We start from the raw sequence: 22,128 nt of genomic DNA on the forward strand, positions 1-22,128 counted from the left end.
TATTTTTGTTACTCGAATCATTAATTCTGTTTAATTTAAAGTTTCAATTTATTTAAAAGCTGTGATGGTACAAAGCGCAGTAATCTTATGACAGTGACAAAAAATCTTCATAATTGATTCCAACTGCTAAGGTAACAATACTGCTACTAAGAAACATGTTTAGATCTGAAATAAACTGAACATAATCAGCTGTAAATCCCTGCAGTGTGCACTCGAACTAATCCCACAACAATGGGACGTAAACCCATTGTCACGGAGAGAACTTGTCAACCGTCTATCAACCGGTAGCGATGTGTGACTTTATTTGGGTTTTTGTGTTTTTTTGGCAGGGCAAAGAGGACTTTGGACCTTATCTTTACTGTAATTTAGTTCAAATATAATGTTTAAATAGTTCAAGTTTCCCTTACTGGATCGATTCCGGTCTAGTTTATATCAAGCGACGACTCTTGCTTGATGTGCTTTGATGAGATATTCACCATGGGTATGATGGAATTAATTGAACAATTTATGGACTGCCTCGGTAGCATAGTTTGATAAGATTACGCCTACAAGGCTGAGGTCACAAGTTTAATGCCCAGGTTGGGTAAATTGATTTTGGGTTTTTCTACCTAGTATCAGCGATATGGTGATAATCTCGCCACCTAATAATTCGTGTAACGGAATACTTACGGCGGAGTGTGGGTGCATCATTTGCGCCTCTGCTTACCTCTTCAGAAATACAAGGCGTGAATGTATATGTGCGTCTGCGTGTAAACAATATATAAAAACCGTTTCAATCGAAAATAGGGCGATGTGGTAAGTGTGTACAAAAATTATAGCTTCAGTAAGCATACCAAAAATACTACCAAATAGAACTCTCAAATTTGGAAGCCAAATCTGTTCTAGAGGACAACTTGAGATAGAAGGCATCAGAAAGAAATATAAATACAACAAAATCACACCCCAACTACCGCGGCTTCGGCCGTGACGGTTGTGTCAAAATAGCCGGTTGTTTGCATACTTCACGCCCTTTGTACTTCCCAGAAGGGCTGACGAACGTAACGCGTTCTGTGAAAACATGTGAATGGAATATTTATGTAGGCTAATCGTGTACTTAAATATGTAAGGATAAGGGTTATAATGCGGTATTTAAAACCCGTTTATCCATTTACAAATGTAAACATGTATTGTTTTTTTTGGGATCTGTTAATTTAGCAAATGGCAAAATGCTACATACATGTAATAAAACAAAGTCTCCTTTTCCGTCTGTCTGTATGTTATCAATTTTCTCAAAATCTACTGAACGATTTTTTATAAAATGTGGTATGAAGATAGTTTAAGATCCTGGAAAGGTTATAGGTTCTGTCCTGGGAAAATATAAAGCGAGACTTTTATAATGGAAAACTCCTTCACGCGGGCGAAGGCGCGAGCAAAAGTTAGTTATAGTATATACCTTGGGAGACTTAATTAAACATACACAATACATTTTTATGGCATTTATCATTAAAATTTGAATAAATATTCCAAAGATTGATTTACAATAAATATACATGTCATATTAATATTTACTTTCAGCAATATAGCGATACAGTTTTAAGCTTAAATTCTGTAAATTGCGAATCAATAACGCATCAAAACATTTGCCTTTAGCAAACAAAGGCGGGACACAAATGATCCAGAAAATAACATATCAAAAATGGTAATAACGCAGCGTCACGTCGGATCACGGCAAATTGGGACATCACGTCGTGTAAACACGCGCGTCACGTCACGCGGTGATGTTTATTCAAATTATTCCACATCCTCATCCTCATCCTCATCCGTACGGCTAGGGTTGGCAACTGTTCAAATAAATTTACACCGAAAAATTTCTTTAGAAAATGTAGGTAATTGCTCAATACGGTACCATAGAAAGTTAAAATATTAGCATTATTAGTTTCTGTAATCATACTCTGTTACGGTCCTTCCAGAAACCATTAAGTGGATCTATAGAGTCAAAGATTTGTGGTGAAGCATTTAAACTTTCATTAATGTTATTTACTCGTAACTTTTACGCATTTCTCTGTATGCATTTTCAGTGTTTGAATTTAATATTATTTTAAAATCTACCATATCCTTAATAATTATTTTTTTTAAATAACTATCTGTGCCCACGTCTTAGCCCGCGTTGAATTCAGAGTATCACAAAGTTTTTCTCACGTAAATCCTTACCCGCGAAATTTTTACAACCACGCGTCCTGAACAGTATGCGTTATATTTCAGTAAATTTACATAAAACCGTAATGTACTATAAACCTAAACCTTCCTCAAGAATTGCACTATCTTTTAGTAAAAACCGTACAAAAATCCGCCCAATAGATTTTGAGAAAATCGATCACATACAGAGAGCTTTTTTATGTATAGATGTTTATTTTTTCGTCTGGTCAATAGTGTTGTACGATAACCAACCCTGCGGCTCTCTCGTTACTGGCTGTATGAATGTTTCATGCACACGCCCCCACCTGATTCGGTAATTTCACTTTGTGACACCAGCGGAATGAGATTATATGATTTTGACACGAACATTGTTCCTGTCCGAAATAATTGATTATTATAATGCGTCATATTTATAATTTATAGAACATTATATAAGCGTTATTGCATTGCGTGCGGTACGACTACTGCTTTAAGGTCGGGTTCGATTCCCTGGTTTGGAATTTGTGGCAATATCACATCATGGGATATTACACGTGCATGGCTTAATGAACCCACTGTACCTGATGGTAAGTGGATTGGGATCCAATAGAATGTCGACTGACGAGAGATGATTTCCTTTCGACAGTCGACACAATCATGCCGGCCTGCTGGAACGGAATATACACAGACTGATCTGGGAACGCGACATACGTGAGCTACTATGGCGGGTTTTAACATCTTGTGTACGGTGGTCACTATCCGGACGGATATAAAATATCCTACCAGCAATATCTCAGCGTGCCGGCAGTGAAGTATTTCGTAATACCTTGTAATCAAAGGCTCTATTTGCGTTCCTACTGCTTATAGGCTCACGGTTATCAGGCAAGTGGCATGTTTGCCTCGCCATTCAATTATAATACAACTAGCTTTTGCCCGCGGCTCCGCCCGCGTTATAAAGTATTTCAGGCTAAAGTTTTCCGTTATAAAAGTAGTAATTTCCCGGGAGCCTATGTTCTTCCCAGGGTCTCAAACTGTCTCCATACCAAATTTCATCTTAATACGTTGGGTAGTTTTTGAGTTTAACACGTTCAGGCGTCTGCCTCTGCCATCTGTCTAGATGCAGCGGGGGACTTTGTTTTATAATATATTTTTTAGAACTTTTTAAGAGGAACAATCCCGGCATATATCATTGTTGCATAACTTTAAGCGTTTACGCAGCGCACGCAACGGAAGCTCTTAAAACTAATAATTTTTCCCCGTTTTTGCAACATGTTTCATTACTGCTCCGCTCCTATTGGTCATAGCGTGATAATATATAGCCTATAGCACTCCGGGATCAAAGGGCTATCCAACACAAAAATATTTTTTCCGTTCAAACCGGTAGTTCCTTAGATTAGCCATTACTGCTCCGCTTCTATTGGTTATAGCGTAATGATATATAGCCTATAGCGCTCCACAAATAATGGGCTATCCAACACAAAACAAATTTTTCAGTTTGGACCGGTAGTTCCTGAGATTAGCCATTACTGCTCCGCTCCTATTGGTCATAGCGTGATGATATATAACTTTGAGCACTCCACGAATAAAGGGCTATCCAATGCAAAAAAAATTTTTCAGTTTGGACCGGTAGTTCCTGAGATTAGCCATTACTGCTCCGCTCCTATTGGGTATAGCGTGATGATATATAGCCTATAGCACTCCACGAACAAAGGGCTATCCAACGCAAAAATATTTTTTCAGTTTGGACCGGTAGTTCCTGATATTAGCCATTACTGCTCCGCTCCTATTGGTCATAGCGTGATGATATATAACTTTGAGCACTCCACGAATAAAGGGCTATCCAATGCAAAAAAAATTTTTCAGTTTGGACCGGTAGTTCCTGAGATTAGCCATTACTGCTCCGCTCCTATTGGGTATAGCGTGATGATATATAGCCTATAGCACTCCACGAACAAAGGGCTATCCAACGCAAAAATATTTTTTCAGTTTGGACCGGTAGTTCCTGATATTAGCCATTACTGCTCCGCTCCTATTGGGTATAGCGTGATGATATATAGCCTATAGCACTCCACGAACAAAGGGCTATCCAACGCAAAAAGAATTTTTCAGTTTGGACTGGTAGTTCCTGAGATTAGCGCGTTCAAACAAACAAACAAACAAACTCTTCAGCTTTATATAATAGTATAGATATAGATTAAATAAAATGCTAGTGTAAGGAGTACGCGGGGGTAACCATTCATTGAAATACGGAATTACATAATCTGTTTGTTGTACTCAACGGTTGTACATAGAGTATTGTTAGTCTAGCGCAACTGACTCTTATATTCTACACATACAGGTAAACTACACCGGTACAGTCGCATACAACCGCTACACTAGTGTAGTGCTATCACACTAATTGCTTCTTTAAAAAAATACCCCCAATATATAGTTGTAATGCATAGAATTAAAAGCTCAATCCTCATATCTTGTTTACAAGTCTTTCGTTTGACGGTGGTCGCAGCCTTCAGGTATTTGCTGAGTAAATGTTTAATAAGTTAATGTGGTAAACACACGGTATCGCTTGCCACGTTTCACCGAATCTTTTATTGCCTTAGAGTCTTTGTGTAGAATCCATTAGTCACTTGAGGCTTGGGAGTAGTTCTTTACTCGAGGACATGGGTTTGAGTTTTATAGCAGAAAGGGAATCAAGTAAGCTATGATAGCCTAGTCGGTTGTAGAGTAGACTGCTGAGACAAATGTTCGCAGGTTCAAAACCCAAGGCCACACACCTCTGACTTTAAGAAAATCGTTTCTGTATTCTATGTGCGTTATCGCTTGCTTTAACGGTGAAGTGAAACATCGTGAGGAAACCTGCATACCTTAGAAGTTGTTTAAAATAATTTTGAGAGTATGTTAAGTCTACCAATCCGCACTAGGCTAGCGTAGTGGACTAAGGCCTAATCCCTCTCAGTAGTAGAAGAGGCCCGTATGCAGCAGAGGGAAGAGAAGAGTTTGTTTATTTCAACGTGCAATTAATTAGTCTCTGGCACAACTAAACTGATTTTGAAGTATTTTTTCCCTAAGAAGAAACCTCATTATTTCTGAATGCTAAAAGCTAATTTTATATTAAATATTTTATTTAAATATTTGTACCGAAAAACGATGACATGATGATGAATGATAAAAGAAGGGAAAATACGTATTAAATTTAATGTATGGTCTATATTCTGTTAATGTTTACTCATGACTCGCATAGGACAATAGCCTAGTGTGGGCGTCACTGTTAACTATTATAACTTGTCTAAAATGTTCTTTTGGTAAATAAATATATTTAATTTCATATTCTCATTATTTAAGGGAAGATGAAAACGAACTCCGACCATTTTTATTTATTTATAATTATTTCGATCATCAGACGGCAACTCAGAATGAACAGCGCCGGAGGTTGTCAAAGTTATCTCGCGAAGTCGCGGCAGGTAATGCAAGAAAAGCCTCGTTAATACGTAATGTTCGTATGTTTGTCGGGCCTTGTCGGCTGCCATCTTACAACCAAAACAACTGGCGGTCACGTGGGCGACTACGTCACGACTCTTCCACAGGAAGTTTAGACCAAAAAAACTTCTGTTAAAAGATGTCCCTGTCCTTAGACCACTTTAATACGCGCCTCGAAGTTAGTGTTTTGTTTTTTGAAGCATATGTTGATAATCTCTAGTACTAGGCTTATTCTATAGATGTTATGACATCAAATTTGTAATTAAAACTTAACGTAATTTTTAACGTGGATATCTGGCGCATAGAAGCAATTGCGATAACTGATGTTACTTAAATTTTATACCTGTTTTAATTTATTTTTATTTTACAAAGGAAATGCAATGTTGCAATATTCATATTTCATGGATATAAGTTATTTGACTCTGACAATTTCTTGACAGCATGAATGAGTATGTTGAGAATTGTTTTAATGAATATTTAAACAATAAATATGTGGTTTTAAATGTATGATTGAAAATATAATATATTATTATTGTGCGATAATACACAATACTATTAATTTATTAATATGTGGTGACCCTAATGATCATCGATCTCTATCGTTTATCAAAACCTAAATATCACAAGAATTACGATTAATGAAGATCTTTAAATATCTAATATATAAATTTAGTGCATAGTGGACAAGGCCGGAAACCCTCAGAAGTAGAGGAGGTAAGTGTTCAACGCTGTATGTAAAATAGCTAGTATAATTATTATTTTATTATCAATGTAACCTCAATGAGTGTGATAACGGAATGGCAATGACTAATATGTATAGAGGAAATCGCTCAACCTCACATTTAGGGTTGGCAGTAACGTCAATTTTATTTAGTATAATATTTATTTCTAAATTAATAATACCTTTGTGAATTATCGCTTGCTTATACGATCAAGGGAAACATTAAATAGAAACCTGCATTCTTTGAAGTTCTCTACAGGATTTTTCGGGTGTGTGAAGTCTACCAATCCCAACTAGGCCAGCGTGGTAGACTAAGGCCTAATCCCTCTCAGTAGTAGAGAAGGCGCGTGTCCAGCAGTGGGGCAGTAATAATACAGGGCAGATATTATGATATATATATTATAAAAATGCCTAATTATACGTCTCGAAATATTACAACCCCTATTTAAGGATTATAATATTGGCTCTACTTTGTAATACTCATTGTACATGACTTTATAATAGTACTTTATTTTAAGACCTAGATTAACGTATGCTGAGTTACAAAGTGAATACAAAATGCGAACATACAGTCTGAATTTTTCAGGGACCTCTTTTAAGCTCTCTCAAAAGGCTCTACGAAAGGCGGCAGAGTAAACCGAGGTGTTCATAGCTTTAAGTTCAGTTTTCAAAGCATTAGATTTTAGATAACTACAATGTGGCTTTTTTATACTTTTTTCAAAAGACGAGACGAGTATGTCGCTTAATGATAAAGATCATACCTGTCCATCAACAGTTTTCAAATCAGAAAAGTCTTTTTTTTTAGATAAAAGATTTCCTTGTCTAATGAGGTAGTGTTCTTGAATTATTATTATTACACATAATTTTAAAAACATGATGCTACTGATAAAAAATGACTGCGTCTATGGCGTAGGTGTATTGCATGGGCGGTACGACACCACTCTGGGCTCCTGGGTTCGAAACCCGGGTCGGGAAAAGTGATATTTAGGTTTTTGTGCTCTGTATTAGCACAGATTCTGGAATTTATGCCCAAAATGGCGATCCCCCCCCCCTCTCATTTCGCATAATGTTCCTCCTTCGGGGAGAAAGGCGTGATGATTTTTTGTTTGTTTTGTAATAAACAATAAAGTATTAGAATACACATTCTCCTTAGTATGTTGGCTACAACGTCACACAACTTTCAATAAAAATCCTTCAAATTGAAACAGTGCATGCTTCATGCCAGAAAATTTACAAAACAACTTTATCTACTCTTATCTTCGACTAATGCCTGAATCAGATACTCTAGCACCTCTAAATAAAGCAATAATTTCGACATGTTGACATTACTCTTAATATTTACATGTTAAAACAGGCGTTGGTGTAAGTAAACATCATTTTTGACAGTGTTTACTCGTAATACTGGGATTTAGTATTTGTACGAGTAAACTTGACTAATAAGGGGGCTTTGCTGATAGCAATAATTATATGGTTTTGAAATTTGGTCTTCCGCGTTAAATGTGACACAAAGTTTTTGAAATCTTGATCATACGAAATGTTACCTCGGTTTAATTTCATATCTTTATATACCTATTATAAAACAAAGTCCTCTTTTCTCTCTATCTGTATGTTATCGATTTTCTTAAAATATACTGAAGATTTTTTTATGAAATTTGGCATGGAAATAGTTTAAGACTCTGGGAAGTTTATGCTACTTTCTATTCTTGGAAAAGATATAGCGGGACTTTTATCCCGGAAAACTCTTTCATGTAGGCAAAGCCCCGAGCATAAAATAGTAAATAGATATATAAATTACTCTCCAATGTACCTGTCCATCAAAACTTTTTGTAGTTTCCAATAAGTTAGCGCATAAATTACGAAGAAACATGTAAAATATGGTGATAATTAAATAAACTACCAAAAAAAGATAAAATGCTGTTAAGAACCATTAGTATCCGTTCCTAAAAATCTTTGTTGCGCGGGCATCGAACGCGGGACCTCCCATAAACCACCCCATATACACTTTTATCTGTCTTTAACAATTTCGTTAACTCCTCGCTGGCATATAAATTAGGTACACTCGCCCTTTTATTATGTTGCGAAGCATTTATTTTGTCAAGTAAAACTGAACTCTACATTTTCGAACTTAAGTTCAAAATGGTACGAGGAAAACTCGTCATAGCGTTTAAATCTTTTGCCCTAAGTGCCGGCACATCGTCTCAAATTGCCCCATGCTAATAAAAAAGGGGAAGATGGGGTGGAATTTTGTTTATGGCTATCTTTATTTCGTATTTTATTAATGTAACGCAATACGTTTTAATAAAAACCTGACGATGTTTTGAATCAGTTATTTTAGATGGTTGATAATGATTCGTGAAATTGTTTAACTCAATATAATTTATCGACGATTATATCTAAATTATTTTGATAATTTATTAAATTATACTTGAAAGGAGTATTAAGATTGTATCTAGATGAATAATCGTTTCATATTACAATTATTTAATGTAATGCAAAAATATACTTTATTTCAACATACAATCCTGTCAAAAATAGATCTAAATTCTGTTATCTCATCGTAAATTATATTTAAAATTACGTAAGTATGTTGGCATTAAAATGATTGATCATGTTGTTTGCCCGGGTGAAAGAGTCAAGACCGTAAACAAACAATAGCACACCACAGAATTTAAGAATACTGCATGACACTACATTGCGCACATCACTTTGAGATCAAGATACGTCTCATAACACTTATGTAGACTACGGCAATTTTCTATATATAGATACTATAGCAATAGCATAACAGTAGTCTATGATATATTTTTAAGTGTTTAAAATTGTGCCAGCTAGAATCTTTTCTTATTTTTTTATTGCTTAAATAGGTAAATTAGTTATCGGTCCGCATGATGGTAAGTAACCGACATCTATGGACTTGAGCCAGAGGCATAACCAAGTCCTTGCCTACCATTTTCTCTCTTACAAATCTAAGTGTTAAAGAAAGATAAAGCATTAATACCATAGATCTGTCAATAAAGACCTACCACGAAGTAAAACAGCTATATTAGATAGGGTATTTTAAATTACAATTCACTTTAAGATGTATTTAGTTAAAGAAATATGGTAGGATTGTAAATTCATAGACGCAAGGATTAGAACCCTGACACTTCATTCAGAAAGCATAGCTTATCCGTTGAGCCAGTGATCTCTTAGCATTCACTTTTTAGCCCATTGTCATAAACAATTCGAATTATAATCGGATATTTCGTTGTATTAAAAACTTGTAAAACGTTTTCACTTTTGTATTTTTATGTATAAGTTGTGGTTAGATTATCTTTTTAACAGAGAAAGATTAAGGCGATTACTTTTAAACATAAAGGTTAAATTTTAAATCACAATGATTCACGAAGTAATTTTTATTTTTAATAGTGACAGCAAGGTATTATTATTAATGGTACTTCAGTTTACAAATGCAGCAGGTTACATAACTTAAGAAAATATATTATATACTTCGTAATTAAATACTCATTTAACGCTTATTATTACTCTCCGATAGTATTTTATAGCACAAAGTAAACAAAAAGAAAATGAAACAACTGAATTTGCGTAAACTTCTCTGCATGAATATCAAAATTACCACTTCACACCAATTGTCTATGACATTTTCGATATTCCAAACATCCTTTTCTTTTCTCTCCTTTCCTTTTCAGACTGTTTATCCAGTATGTGGGAGGTGGTGATCACTTAACATCAGGGACACCCACAAGTCTTTAGTCTACCCTTAAAGCGATTAACCTATCAAAACGACATGCTTGACTTACTTTAGAAGCTATCTATTCGAAATTGATATTACACGAAGAACAAAAAAACTTCTCTTTGGTGGTTTTAAATTGTTTATAATGTGGATATTATTTAATTAATTTCATAGTAAAAATGCCTCTTTTTTTATTCCGTTTATCTCCTCTTAAACATATCATTTGCAATCAACTATATTAGACATATAATTTAATAAGGAAGATTTCGATAGTTGAAAATTTTTATAAACATCTAAAATTTATGTTTTAAAGAAAATATTCGCAAATCTATGTATATTGCCACCTTAAATAAACAAAATGAATGCTCAAGGCCATTTGCTCAAGTGAGGGCCTTAAAAATTACAGCAAGGCTGTATCATTTACCAAATATAGTTACATAATACAAAAAAGAAGTTTTTATACCCTAAATGTACAAAATGTGTTTGTATGCCAAAAGCAGTATTAACCTAATCCGTATTTTCCTCTTAAATTATAACGTGACAAAACAATGATTAGTTAAAATGCTGATTATAGCGTTTATTAGTAAAGAAGTTAGCAGGGATTATACGATTATTTATCAGAGGAGGTCGTTGTCAATTTGAAATAAATTTACTATTCGTCATAAACAATAGCTCGGATTAGGAGATTACGTATGCTTTGTTGTTAATACTTTAAGTGCGTGACAATAGGATAAGACACATTCGATTTCTAGATAAAGTATTATTAATATCAGCCCTGTATTATATACTGTCCTGCTGGGCACGGACCTCTTCTACTACTGAGAGGGATTAGGCCTTAGTCCACTACGCTTCTCTAGTGCGGATTGATAGACTAGATAGAGTACGACGGATAAATTGCAAAACGAAGATAATTTTCTTATGGAAACTATTACTTGCGACTTTGTTGACACAATATATTTAGTAATTGAACTGTTAATTCTTTTAAATGAGTTTCTGTCCATTCTGATATTATAACAATGAAACAAAATCTTTAAATACGAATCATTGCATATTGTAATAATTAAACGCGGCTTAATATATATGATTTTTATTGTATTATGGTTTAAATGAAAGTATACAGATGTGATGACTCTACCATTAACGAATTTTGGATGTATAATAAGCTATTAATTTCCAATATACTCTAAATTGTACATAAAATTTAATAACAAATGAATATTTTCCACAAAACAATCAACAGAGCTGCAAACCTTATAATTCACTCAAAATGTTTACAAACTAAATAACTGAAAATATCTCGGACCCCACATAGCGTTGAGAATAAAAACAAAAATTTAATATTTACACAAATATTTCAATAAAAACAACTCGTAACGGTGTTCTGAATGTAAACATTTATTTTTAGATGTTTTAACACGAATACTGGGAAATATGAAAAACATTCGTAAACTCTACCTTGGATTTCGCTCTGGAATTCGAGGGTCGAAGCTGGAAATACCTTGGGGAGTAGTAGGTTAGTCTGTATGAGTCCAGGCCCTAGGGTAATCACTACTATAATTTCTACATTGTTGTTGACATTATTATCTTATTGTATCTTACTTCTTACTATCTTATCTTAGATATTACAAATACGAAAGTTTGTTAAAAATGTTTGTATGTTAAAAGTAAACTTAACAACACCTGCAGGGGTTAAGATGAAATTTTCCACACGAGTAAACCGTGTGTTGAATTAATACATACACCTTTTTATCCCGTTAATTTAGGCACATGAGAAATAATAGTTTTTTGAATAGATGGTACTAATACTGTATAGGTGGCGCTAGTGTTTTCGGGTCTTTGTAGCAAGAAATACTTTCCACGCAGTACTAAAAATGTAAAATAGTTTTTCTGTGTAATAAATTAAATTTAACGTAAAAAGGTTGTTTTTTCAGTGCAGATTATTAAATCGCTTGTGTAATTTTGAATAACTCGCCGAAATTTTACGATCACTGTAACATTACCTAGGTAACCGAATATTCATAGTTATAAATAATATCTGTCCCAATAATCTAAAATACAATGACATTATATTAACTGGAATATAGGTCGTAAGATATTCTATCTACGTTATCCATCTAAATCGATTAATCGTTAAGAATTAACTATCGATATAATAATAAGGCCGATCGATATGCCGAATTGATTTATGAGGTAATGAGGTGCATTCGTTATCGTTTTTATATAGTACAATAGTTATCATGATTATTTGATATCTGTCGATTATGCCGTATTTCCTGGAGTTGTAAATTTTAAAAATAGTTTGCGTTATAAATATTAAGAAAAATTTTAGCTGTTATATTCACATCTAAGTATCAATGTGATGGCATTAATAGACATAGCATTGAAGAACGACTTTTAATGTGTGAATATCAAGTTCACGGCTCACAGAGGGAAGAACGCAAAGGAACGTCAGCTGGTGTTGCCGTTTCTAAGAGGCATGGTCACAGCAGCCTTATTAATTGTTGTTTATCTGACAGAAAGTATGGAATTGGATGTTACTCTACGTACTATCGAGTGAAGTAGAGTCACTTTTTCGTGTGTGTATAAAAGAAACGAAAGTATGCTTCTACTTTTACAGTGATTTTGAAAGTTCGTTTGAACATAGCCTTACTTCATATATGACTAAATAAATTCTTTACTACATTTTGGTGTCAGATATAAAAGCCCATCTGGGTAGGTACCACTATCATGTATATAATTGGTAACATACTATAAAGTACAAAGACTTGTAAAAACAAAAGGTCTGATTCTACCTAAAATTAAAAGATCTAGAAATTTCTATACCAAAATCCGTGACTAAATCCACATCTGCACAAACAAGGTCCTTGAAATGGCGAAACTGCAGTTAAATATAGCTGTCATGAACCATTGTACGCTGGCAAGCGCCGTTCAAAATAAATTATCCGAAACAAGTGTATTGACTGCCGAAATGTACAATGAACGTGATTATTGGAGGCGTTTAGTATTGTCTTGTCACCTTTGAAGTGAGCCGATTGGCGGGCCGTTAAAAGCGCGGTATGGGCTAGGTAATAAAACCTTATTACTTCAGTTCAGTCACGTTTGAAAAGGTTTTGTAGTCATGAGTTTTCTAGAAATATCCAGGTTTGATGTTTTGGTTATTACTTTGTCTTTGATAAAATACCGCACTATATGTTAAGAGATCCTTGTGATATGTACCTATAGATAGAGGGACCACCAGCAAATAACATTTCATCTCATGTTCTTTGCTAGAATAATCCAAAAGCTGTGATTTAATTTTATTAGCCCACAAACGTAACTTATGAAAACGCATATAATTTTGGAAACACGAAATTCGGTGACTGCATTGTGCCACTGTGGACAGACGAATTGATAAAGACCGCAGATTCCTGCGACGTTCCTGCGTGTTCACACTGGATGCGGCTGCTTTCGACAGGTATGTCTGGAAATCTTTAGAGCACGCCTATGTTCAGCAGTGGATTTTATGTGGCTGATGATGATAATTAGAAAATAACTAAAACTTAGACACTACTCAGTGAGAGAAGATATAAGTCAGATAAACATATTGATAAAACTTCAAGAAACACACCCTTTGAAGTAAATTTAAATAATCAATCAATTTTTTTACTCATCTTAAAAAAATAATGGAAAAAATATGCGACTTTAACAATCAATATCTATAAAGAATCCTTAATCCTTTATTACTATCGTGCAATAATCGTGTTTAAATGCAACTTTTCGTATGAAAATGTTGTACCTTTTATGGTATATTGTAATTATGTATGATATATTCTTACTCACAATAAAAATTATTGATAATATTACTGTTTGAGATAATCAGAGGTATATCTGTATTACCTTTCATTACTTATCATTAAAGGTAATATAAATAATATTATATTTCGTAACTAAAAAGTAGCCTATACTAGAGAAAGATAATGTAACTTCCTATAAATAAAAATAAACTAAAATCGGTTCAGCAGCTTCAAATATTACCGCGTTTTAAAAAACGAATGTATTAATCAGCTCTTCCATTCTGTTATGGTTTGATATACATTATAGTATATAATTGATTTACGCATAAATCATGCTTAAACATATCTTAGCAAACTAACGAACTATAACATCTACTGACCAAAGATAAGATCCCGCGATTTAGAGTAACCCATTGATAAGACAGTAACTCGCCCGTCCAGTTGTCAGTTTAGTGGCTCAAGCAAGTGTTACAAGGCGACTGTTTCGCTAGAATATAATTTACAGCGAGCGGCGTTTACAAAAGCTTGCCCGCGTTTATTGCCCCCATAAATACTACTACAACTACGGGCAAATTTATATCGTTTCACATTTTTATTTATTACTTTACGATGCCGCGTTCTGGTTTTGCCCCGTGTCATAATTTTGGCTTTTCTGGGGTTTGCAAATGGAGTAAAGGTTCTTGATTTGCGAGGGACTTAAGCGGACTTGTAGAAACTTGTATAGTGCAGTGGAAACACTAAAAACGTTACAATCTCTTGAGCTTCGAGCCGCCCTTGCAGAGTAAGTGTGAAAATAAACAAGGTTTTCCGTCAAATAGGAACTTATATTTTCAATAGAGTTAACACGTTAGACAACCGTATTAGACTAGCACACATTGCTTAGTAACAGTACATTGTTATTTCATTCCAAATACAATAATTCAAAAAGGTACATAATACCTGGCCAGTTTACATTACATTATAAAAGTGGCTTTGTATTTGTCTATGCAAACCTCAACACAATCAACGACAGAGCACTAATCATAATTAATAAGGAAAATATACCATTCTGTCTACTTTTAACACTGTTTTTCCCATTCAAATATACTACTAGTACTATTAAATATTCCTAAAAGCAATATGTATAGTATAATATCTAGCTATCTACGTGGAACGAGATGGTAAGATCAAAGCGATTCCATTCTGTCTAATTAGATAACACTGTTTTGCCTGTTAAAATATACTACCAACACTTTTAAATATTCTTAAATACAATGTGAATAGTATAATATCTAGCTATTACTTGAAACGAGATGGTAAAATCAATGTGTTTATAAAGGCACATATTACGCTATTACTAAGATGAGCCGATTTAATCCGTCGTAAAATTACCCAAACATTTAATCATCGCGAGTAATCGTATTTGGGTAAATAGGCCATTCAGTTTACAACCCAGATAAACAATGGCAGATTTGTCATTATCTTCAGGATGTAGGATAAAGTTAAACAGCAAATTGTTTTACAATTGAAGGACTGTAATTTGCATTGTATTTCCTAGTTTTAGAATGTATTGTTAGTTTATTTACTGGGGTAATTTTCTTTCTAAAAATGGCCTTGGTTTGCAAAAATACAGTTTGGAGAAAGGTTACTTTGAACATTCCATTTTTATGTATTATAACTCAGGTAAACATCTTGATCTAATAGGACTTTGCTGTGGTTCTGAAAATGGAGAGGACAAGGATCGAAAATATTAAAGTTAGGTTGGGTTTTTTTACAAAAAAAAAGCCGTATACAAAATAATTTCGTAAATTATATCTTATGTAAGATTCATTTAGAAGTAATTCTTTTGGGATATCTGTTACACCATCAAAAACAATACATTATTTATTGAATTACCAAAATAATAACAACATCAATTTTACAATTGTTTCCGCTAAATACTCACTGTTCTCAAGATACTACCAATCCTTGTTTAACTAAGAAAAAAAATGATCATAGTATTCCGATATGAACCTAAAACTAATCTCTAACTTAAACTAATTTAAATAACCAAGTGTCCCGGCGCCAATCGACGAGTCATTGACATAGCATCAAACGCCCCGCTCGGGTCCCGTCAAGCATTTTACACAGTTTGTAAACAGCAATTTGGTATCGGCGGCGTTTCTTTGTGCTCAGCGCTTTGATCTCGCCGCATCCGCTCTACACAATGGCGCTCTATCTGGCAAAGGATCCGGACGTTAGAGGGTTTGTTCCTTGTGGTGACTGCTAACGTTTTTATGGGTGAGGTTTGGGATTATTAACTGGTGATTATGTATTTTCTAATTTAATTGCATGGTGTTAGGGCTGTTTTTTCAAATGTACGATAATAATTATATATTAAATAAATTACAACCCAACTAAATTAAAAGGAGACAAATTAACAACTTTATCCGTTCATCTGTAATTTTTAATTACTCTTTTCCTGTGCATAAATTTTGTTTAATGAATAAAAAATGTTATCTGTTATTAATATTGATAAAATCAAATATTGATTTATATACATAAACCCTTTTTCAAGATGGTGAGCGCCATGTTTGACTTTAAAATTGGTACAAATTTTAAAAAAGTTGTATAATTGTAAAATGTAGGTTGATATTGTAACTTTGACTTTACGGATGAACAACACCTCAGCCTTCATGGTCACGGGGGGGACCCCGTGACCATGAAGGCTGCAAAGTCTTCGAAACGTCGGGAGAAAATAAAACACTAATTACCGCGATAGAATCCGAAAATTAGTTTAATTTCAATTTAAAATTGGTATTCATTTAATTTAATTCAAATTTCTCTTAACTAAGGTAGGTAACAAAGTTACCCTAACCTACACCAACCAGATTATAATACTATGCAAAGCATGGCATTGCATGGACCTCGTCATCCTGAGATAGATAAGTCCCTTATCGCATAAATTACACCGGCTTAGAAGACGGATAGAAACTTCAACTCCAACGCAGCTTAGCATACAGACAATGGTTATAATCGATTACCAACACAGCACATTCAAAAGACATGCCTAGTTCTACAAACACTATAATATATTTTATTTAAATTGAAACAAAAAATATCTGTATTTTCTTATACATCCAATAAGCATATTAATTTACTTTTATTTTTGTACAATCCACATACTCACTTACATATTCACTGCCAGATTCGAAAGAAATTATCATACCGTAGCATAGTGTTTTTTTTTACTATTATGGGGTAAGCCAATTCTACCTTCCTAACCGAATGTAACAAAACTATCTTTGCTAGATTCCCCGTTATAGACAGCTTAACTATTGGAATTCATCGGACATTCCACAATCCTAGTTTATACCGAACAAAAAACTAGCATATTTTATCCCATCTCTACATCGAACCTAAGACCGCACACGTAACGCGTAACAACTGTGCTAAGGATTATTTCTATTGAATTCAAATGTCCCAATACATCAAAATTTCAATAGCAGTTGGCACACTAAACCGCAGATTGTTCGATTTGAATAACTTTCTACATCACTGTGTAATGGGTTTAGGAAATTGTTTCGTTAATCCACAAATCGATGGAGCGTTAAACGGCCTGTTATTAAACCATTAGTTAACTTCACATTAATTCGTACGTGAATAAATTATCTAACTTTTGATATGAAGAATTAGTAATTTTTGTTGAATGGTAGGACTTGTATGATGGTAACCAAATAATCCCATACCACTTTGAATTTCACTGGTGGTGTCCTATGTGTGAGTCCGCCTGGGTAAGTACTACAGCAATGCCTATTTTTGCCGCCAAGCAACATGGTGTAGTCACTATTGTGTTCCGGTTTGAAGGACATTGTAGCCAGTGAAACTACTGTACATAATAAGATTTAACATTTCATGTCTCAGGATGGCGAGCGCAGTAAAATACCAAACAATACTTTGTAATTCAAGGTGTTAGATGGTATTTTTACTGTTTATGGGCGGTCGTATCGCTTGACATCAGGCGAACAGCAAGCTCGTCTCGTCATTTAAAGCAAAAAAAAAACAAAGTACAGTATTCCACAATATACATATGATTGACGTATACAATACTCGGCTGTTAATATCATATTGACTTTAGATTATCAGTTAGCTTTAGATTTGTAGAGCATGACACTAACTTCACACCATGGTGACCTTTTATTGCTAACTTATCGATAGCGCTCTGAAACTCGATGTATAATATTTACTTAATAATACTTCATACTAATAAATTACACCTACATCATTAAATGTTGGATAATATAAGTCATAGAGCCTGTGGAAATTGATGTTCTATCTTTTGCTGTAACAAATTCGACCTCGCGGGAAAGAAAGTGATAAAACAGTAATTTATTAAAATTCTGAGTAATAAAATTTATTTTTAAAGAGTTGTGTCTAAAGTAAATTATAATAACTAATGAATTAAATAGTCATAATTGAAATAATAATTACAATAAAGGCCATAGATAGACTAGATAAAAATTAAAGAGCTTGATATATTAAGGGCGTATAAATCCCCTATCTCCGGTCTAGCAATAACATCCAGACTTAAAAAAACGTTGAAACAAACAAAAGCCTTCATATTCGGCGGAATCAAACGTCACGGAATTGATAGAGCCGGCGAGGTGACGGGCGCGCACAAAGCGCGGGCAGGCGCCTGCTGCTCCTAAACAAACACTAAAATGCCCGCGGAGCTAATTTATAGGAGCGACCGAGTCGCGCTCGCCGCGCCGCACCGCTCTCGCAATAAACATGTTTTTTTGCTTCGCGTGTCCGCGCACTGTCAAATATATTACAACCCGCCGGGTTATTTACGACCTCTGTCGTCCGCCCATACGTTATACTTAGTATCTTTGTTTGGACACAATAAGCAATATTTTTAAAGGGCCCCGCCGCCGTCGTTCGCAGCTGTTGATATGGGTTCCCAAATTGACATATTTAATTTGATCGCCACGGAGGGTCTGCCCGGCCGAGGCCGTGTTTGACAGGTTTTAGTGTCGGATTAACATTAACGTTATGGACTCACGATACGTAAACGTTCAACAGACAGATTTACGCGTTTCCGCATAAACTTGGAACGAGTTGGCACATCAAACGGCCGGTTCCGCTGAACGTATCAATTTACCCTTTGAACGTCCGTGCGTCGGAACAAAGAGTCCTCGTAAATGTGTAAGTAGTTTCAAATGTGTCGGTGAAGTGCGATGACGCCGAAAGAAAGAAGCGACGCGGCGGCGTAATAAAAGTGCCGTGAGACAAAAAGCGCTCTGAGCGGCGAGCGGCGAGCGACGAGTCGAGCGGCGCGCGGGCGGCGCAGGTACGGCGAGCGGCAGTCACGCTCGCGGCGCGGCGGCCGCTCAAAGCGCTGCCCGTCATGGGTGGCGAACCACCAACGCCATCGCACGTCTCAATCCGCACCCGGCCGCCTAACATACCTCCTTTCCTTTTTCCCCTACCGCAATGCAGCTATGTGTCGTTTCCGCTTTATTTTTTATGGGCGAGCGCTGCAGCGCTGAGACATAGCGCTCTCTTTCTGTCGGAGGCTCGAGGTAGCGCGCTCCTTGTCTGCGGCGCGGGGAGCGGCGCGCGGGCGGTCGCGCGCGGAGCTTTGGTGGGGTCCGCTCGCTCACAGTCGACTCGGCCGCCGCCTCAGACGCACGCGTTGTTCTCGCACATTCCGCGCTCCGGTGGCACAGAGTACTTATTGCCAGAGCCGTTTCGTGACCGCACTGTACATTTGTGATTGTTAAAGTTATCTCCAAATGGTGGTACTTGAAGACGGTGGAATGATGACCTCTAATCCCAATCAGTATCTGCAGCCCGATTATTTATCGCCGCTTCCGTCCTCTGTAAGTATACTTTTGTAACTTTGAAAAAATTTAAATTAATTTTTATTTTGACAAAAAAAATATTTTCTTCTTCAAATATATTAAATATTTTTTTCTTTTGTTACAGTTGGACTCCAAGAAAAGCCCGCTTGCGCTATTAGCGCAAACATGCAGCCAGATCGGCGTGGACACATCTCCGGCCAAGCCGCTGCTGCCTCCTATCGACAAGAAAAAAGTGAATAGTGTTAATAGTGACGTTATCAGTCGTTCCTCGCCCAACTCCAGCAAGCAGGACAAACCGCGCTCCACGCCCGACAACAAACACCTCGCGTTCAAACCGTACGAGACAAATGTTGTGACCAAAAAACCTGAGGAGACCCGTCCTTCCTCCAAAGCCAGCATAGATAGTTCAGAAGACAAAAAATCCGGAAAAAGCACGCCCGGACGCAAATCCACGCCGCCGACGGCAGAAAATGGCAAAAGCAGTCCCTCGAATGAGGCAAAGTCTTCACCCGCCGGCTCCTCGGGAACCAGCCCTATCATCCGCTCAGGATTAGAAGTTTTGGGACACGGCAAGGACCATCTTGCCGCGTTCAAGAATTTACCCGGATTGCCTGGATTTAACCCGCTTGCGGGACTTTGCTGTCCGCCGGGAATGGAGCAACACGCTAACCCGGCTTTCAGACCACCTTACGCCGGCGCTCCGTTCAGTGCTCATCACGCTGCGATGCTAGCCGCCGCCGCTGCGTTTCCCGGATCTTCACCAAATCCCTACCTCGGATATGCGCGAGTAAAAACACCCGCCGGCGGCGAAACTGTAGTGCCAGTGTGCAAAGACCCCTACTGCACTGGATGCCAATTCTCAGTGAACAACCATCATCTGCTAATGAGCAACGGGTCGTGCCCGGCGGGTTGCACTCAGTGTGAACATCAAAAATACAACTTAGCGATGGCAATGGCCCTGTCGCAGCAAGGCGCCGCCGCCGGCGGTCTGCCGTACCCCCAGCTGAGCCGCCCCTACGTGTGCAACTGGATTGTTGGGGAATCTTACTGTGGCAAGAGATTTGGTAATTCTGAGGAGTTGTTACAACACTTGAGGAGTCACACGACGGATGGATCGACTCCGTCCTCAGCGGCGTCCACGCCGTCGCCTTCGCTGTTGAACCCGTTGAACCCCCTGTTCACGACGGCCGGTCTCCGCAGCGCGTACCCGACGGCCCCTCTCAGCCCGCTGTCGGCGAGTCGGTACCACCCGTACTCGAAGGCTGGTCTCCCGGCGAGCCTGGGCGCGTCTCCGTATGGCGCCTTCAACCCCGCACTGGGCCCCTTCTACTCCCCGTACGCCATGTACGGGCAGCGACTCGGCGCGGCGGCTGTTCACCAATAAAATTAGTGAAGTGATAAATCAGGACTGATCGGACTGTTTTGTTATTGTCCAATTTTCTTCTGTGATATTGATAGACTCTAACTGTAAGGCGTGACGCGCCATGACAAATTTAGTGATTAGTGCAATTTGAAATAGTTATTTATGTAAGTGGACGATAGGACTTAGCTTTTGGAGTGCGCCAGAGCTCGAGGATTGTACAGCCAAATGATTTGTGTAAATAATCTCTATGTTTAATATTAAATGAATTATTTCAAATATAATATCTACATACCAATCATGAATATTTTGTTTTTCTCACACAAACATCTTATATTTAGAAACGCTATAAAACACTTTTAGTAGTCAACAAATTCACTCATTTTATTTTCAAAAAGTGTCTGTAGAAAGTGAATCATAAATACAAAGATCAAATAACGTTATAAATAAAATAACCAATCAACGTCAGTGTAAAATACAGCTTTCGAACTCACGTCCGTGGCAATAAACCGCGGCCGGATGATTGATTAATATACCGTCCAACACATTAGGGCCGTCAATCAACAACGAGAAAATGTTACAACCATAAAACAACACTGAAATCACGCGAATGTAAACTCAAACCACCCACTGGCGTAAAAAAAACTACTAACAAAATAATTTATTACATTCAAAAAGAATAAAACGAAGGCCTAACGTTGAGCATCATTAATAACAAAACCGTGAACTGTCAGCTTTGTTAATGTCAAGTTTTAAATGCTATTTTGATTAGGCCCATGTCATGTCGAAACTCGACTGTCAAAAGCATAATTGGTGACACGAATAGACAGGTGGCACCGAGGCAGACGCGGCGGGTGACAACCATTGTTCCGAAAAACGAACAGAGAATATTTACTAGATTTCTATTTGACGGCTCAAAAGCCATTTAATCCTTTTTAAATGCTAATGTCGACTTTCTTGCACATTTTATATTAATAACCGAATGTTCACATTGAATATATTATAACTAATAGCATAATTATGTTTTATTTATTCAATATCGTGGGCGAACTTAATCCTGTACACGCTCTGGTGGAGTTTCGTTTTTA

At 36.6% G+C, this 22,128-nt stretch overlaps 1 protein-coding gene across 1 annotated transcript; it reads left to right on the forward strand.

Annotated features, from left to right (window-relative positions):
* The first annotated feature begins 19,234 nt into the window (after positions 1 to 19,234).
* LOC115452034 (zinc finger protein Noc) lies at positions 19,235 to 21,345 on the forward strand. Its single transcript, XM_030180474.2, has 2 exons — positions 19,235 to 19,698; positions 19,805 to 21,345. The coding sequence occupies exons 1-2, from the start codon at positions 19,612 to 19,614 to the stop codon at positions 21,062 to 21,064; spliced, it is 1,347 nt and encodes a 448-aa protein (XP_030036334.1). The 5' UTR covers positions 19,235 to 19,611; the 3' UTR covers positions 21,065 to 21,345.
* The last annotated feature ends 783 nt before the right edge of the window (positions 21,346 to 22,128 follow it).

Source organism: Manduca sexta, chromosome 20 (assembly GCF_014839805.1).
Source record: "Manduca sexta isolate Smith_Timp_Sample1 chromosome 20, JHU_Msex_v1.0, whole genome shotgun sequence".
Lineage (NCBI taxonomy): Eukaryota > Metazoa > Arthropoda > Insecta > Lepidoptera > Sphingidae > Manduca > Manduca sexta.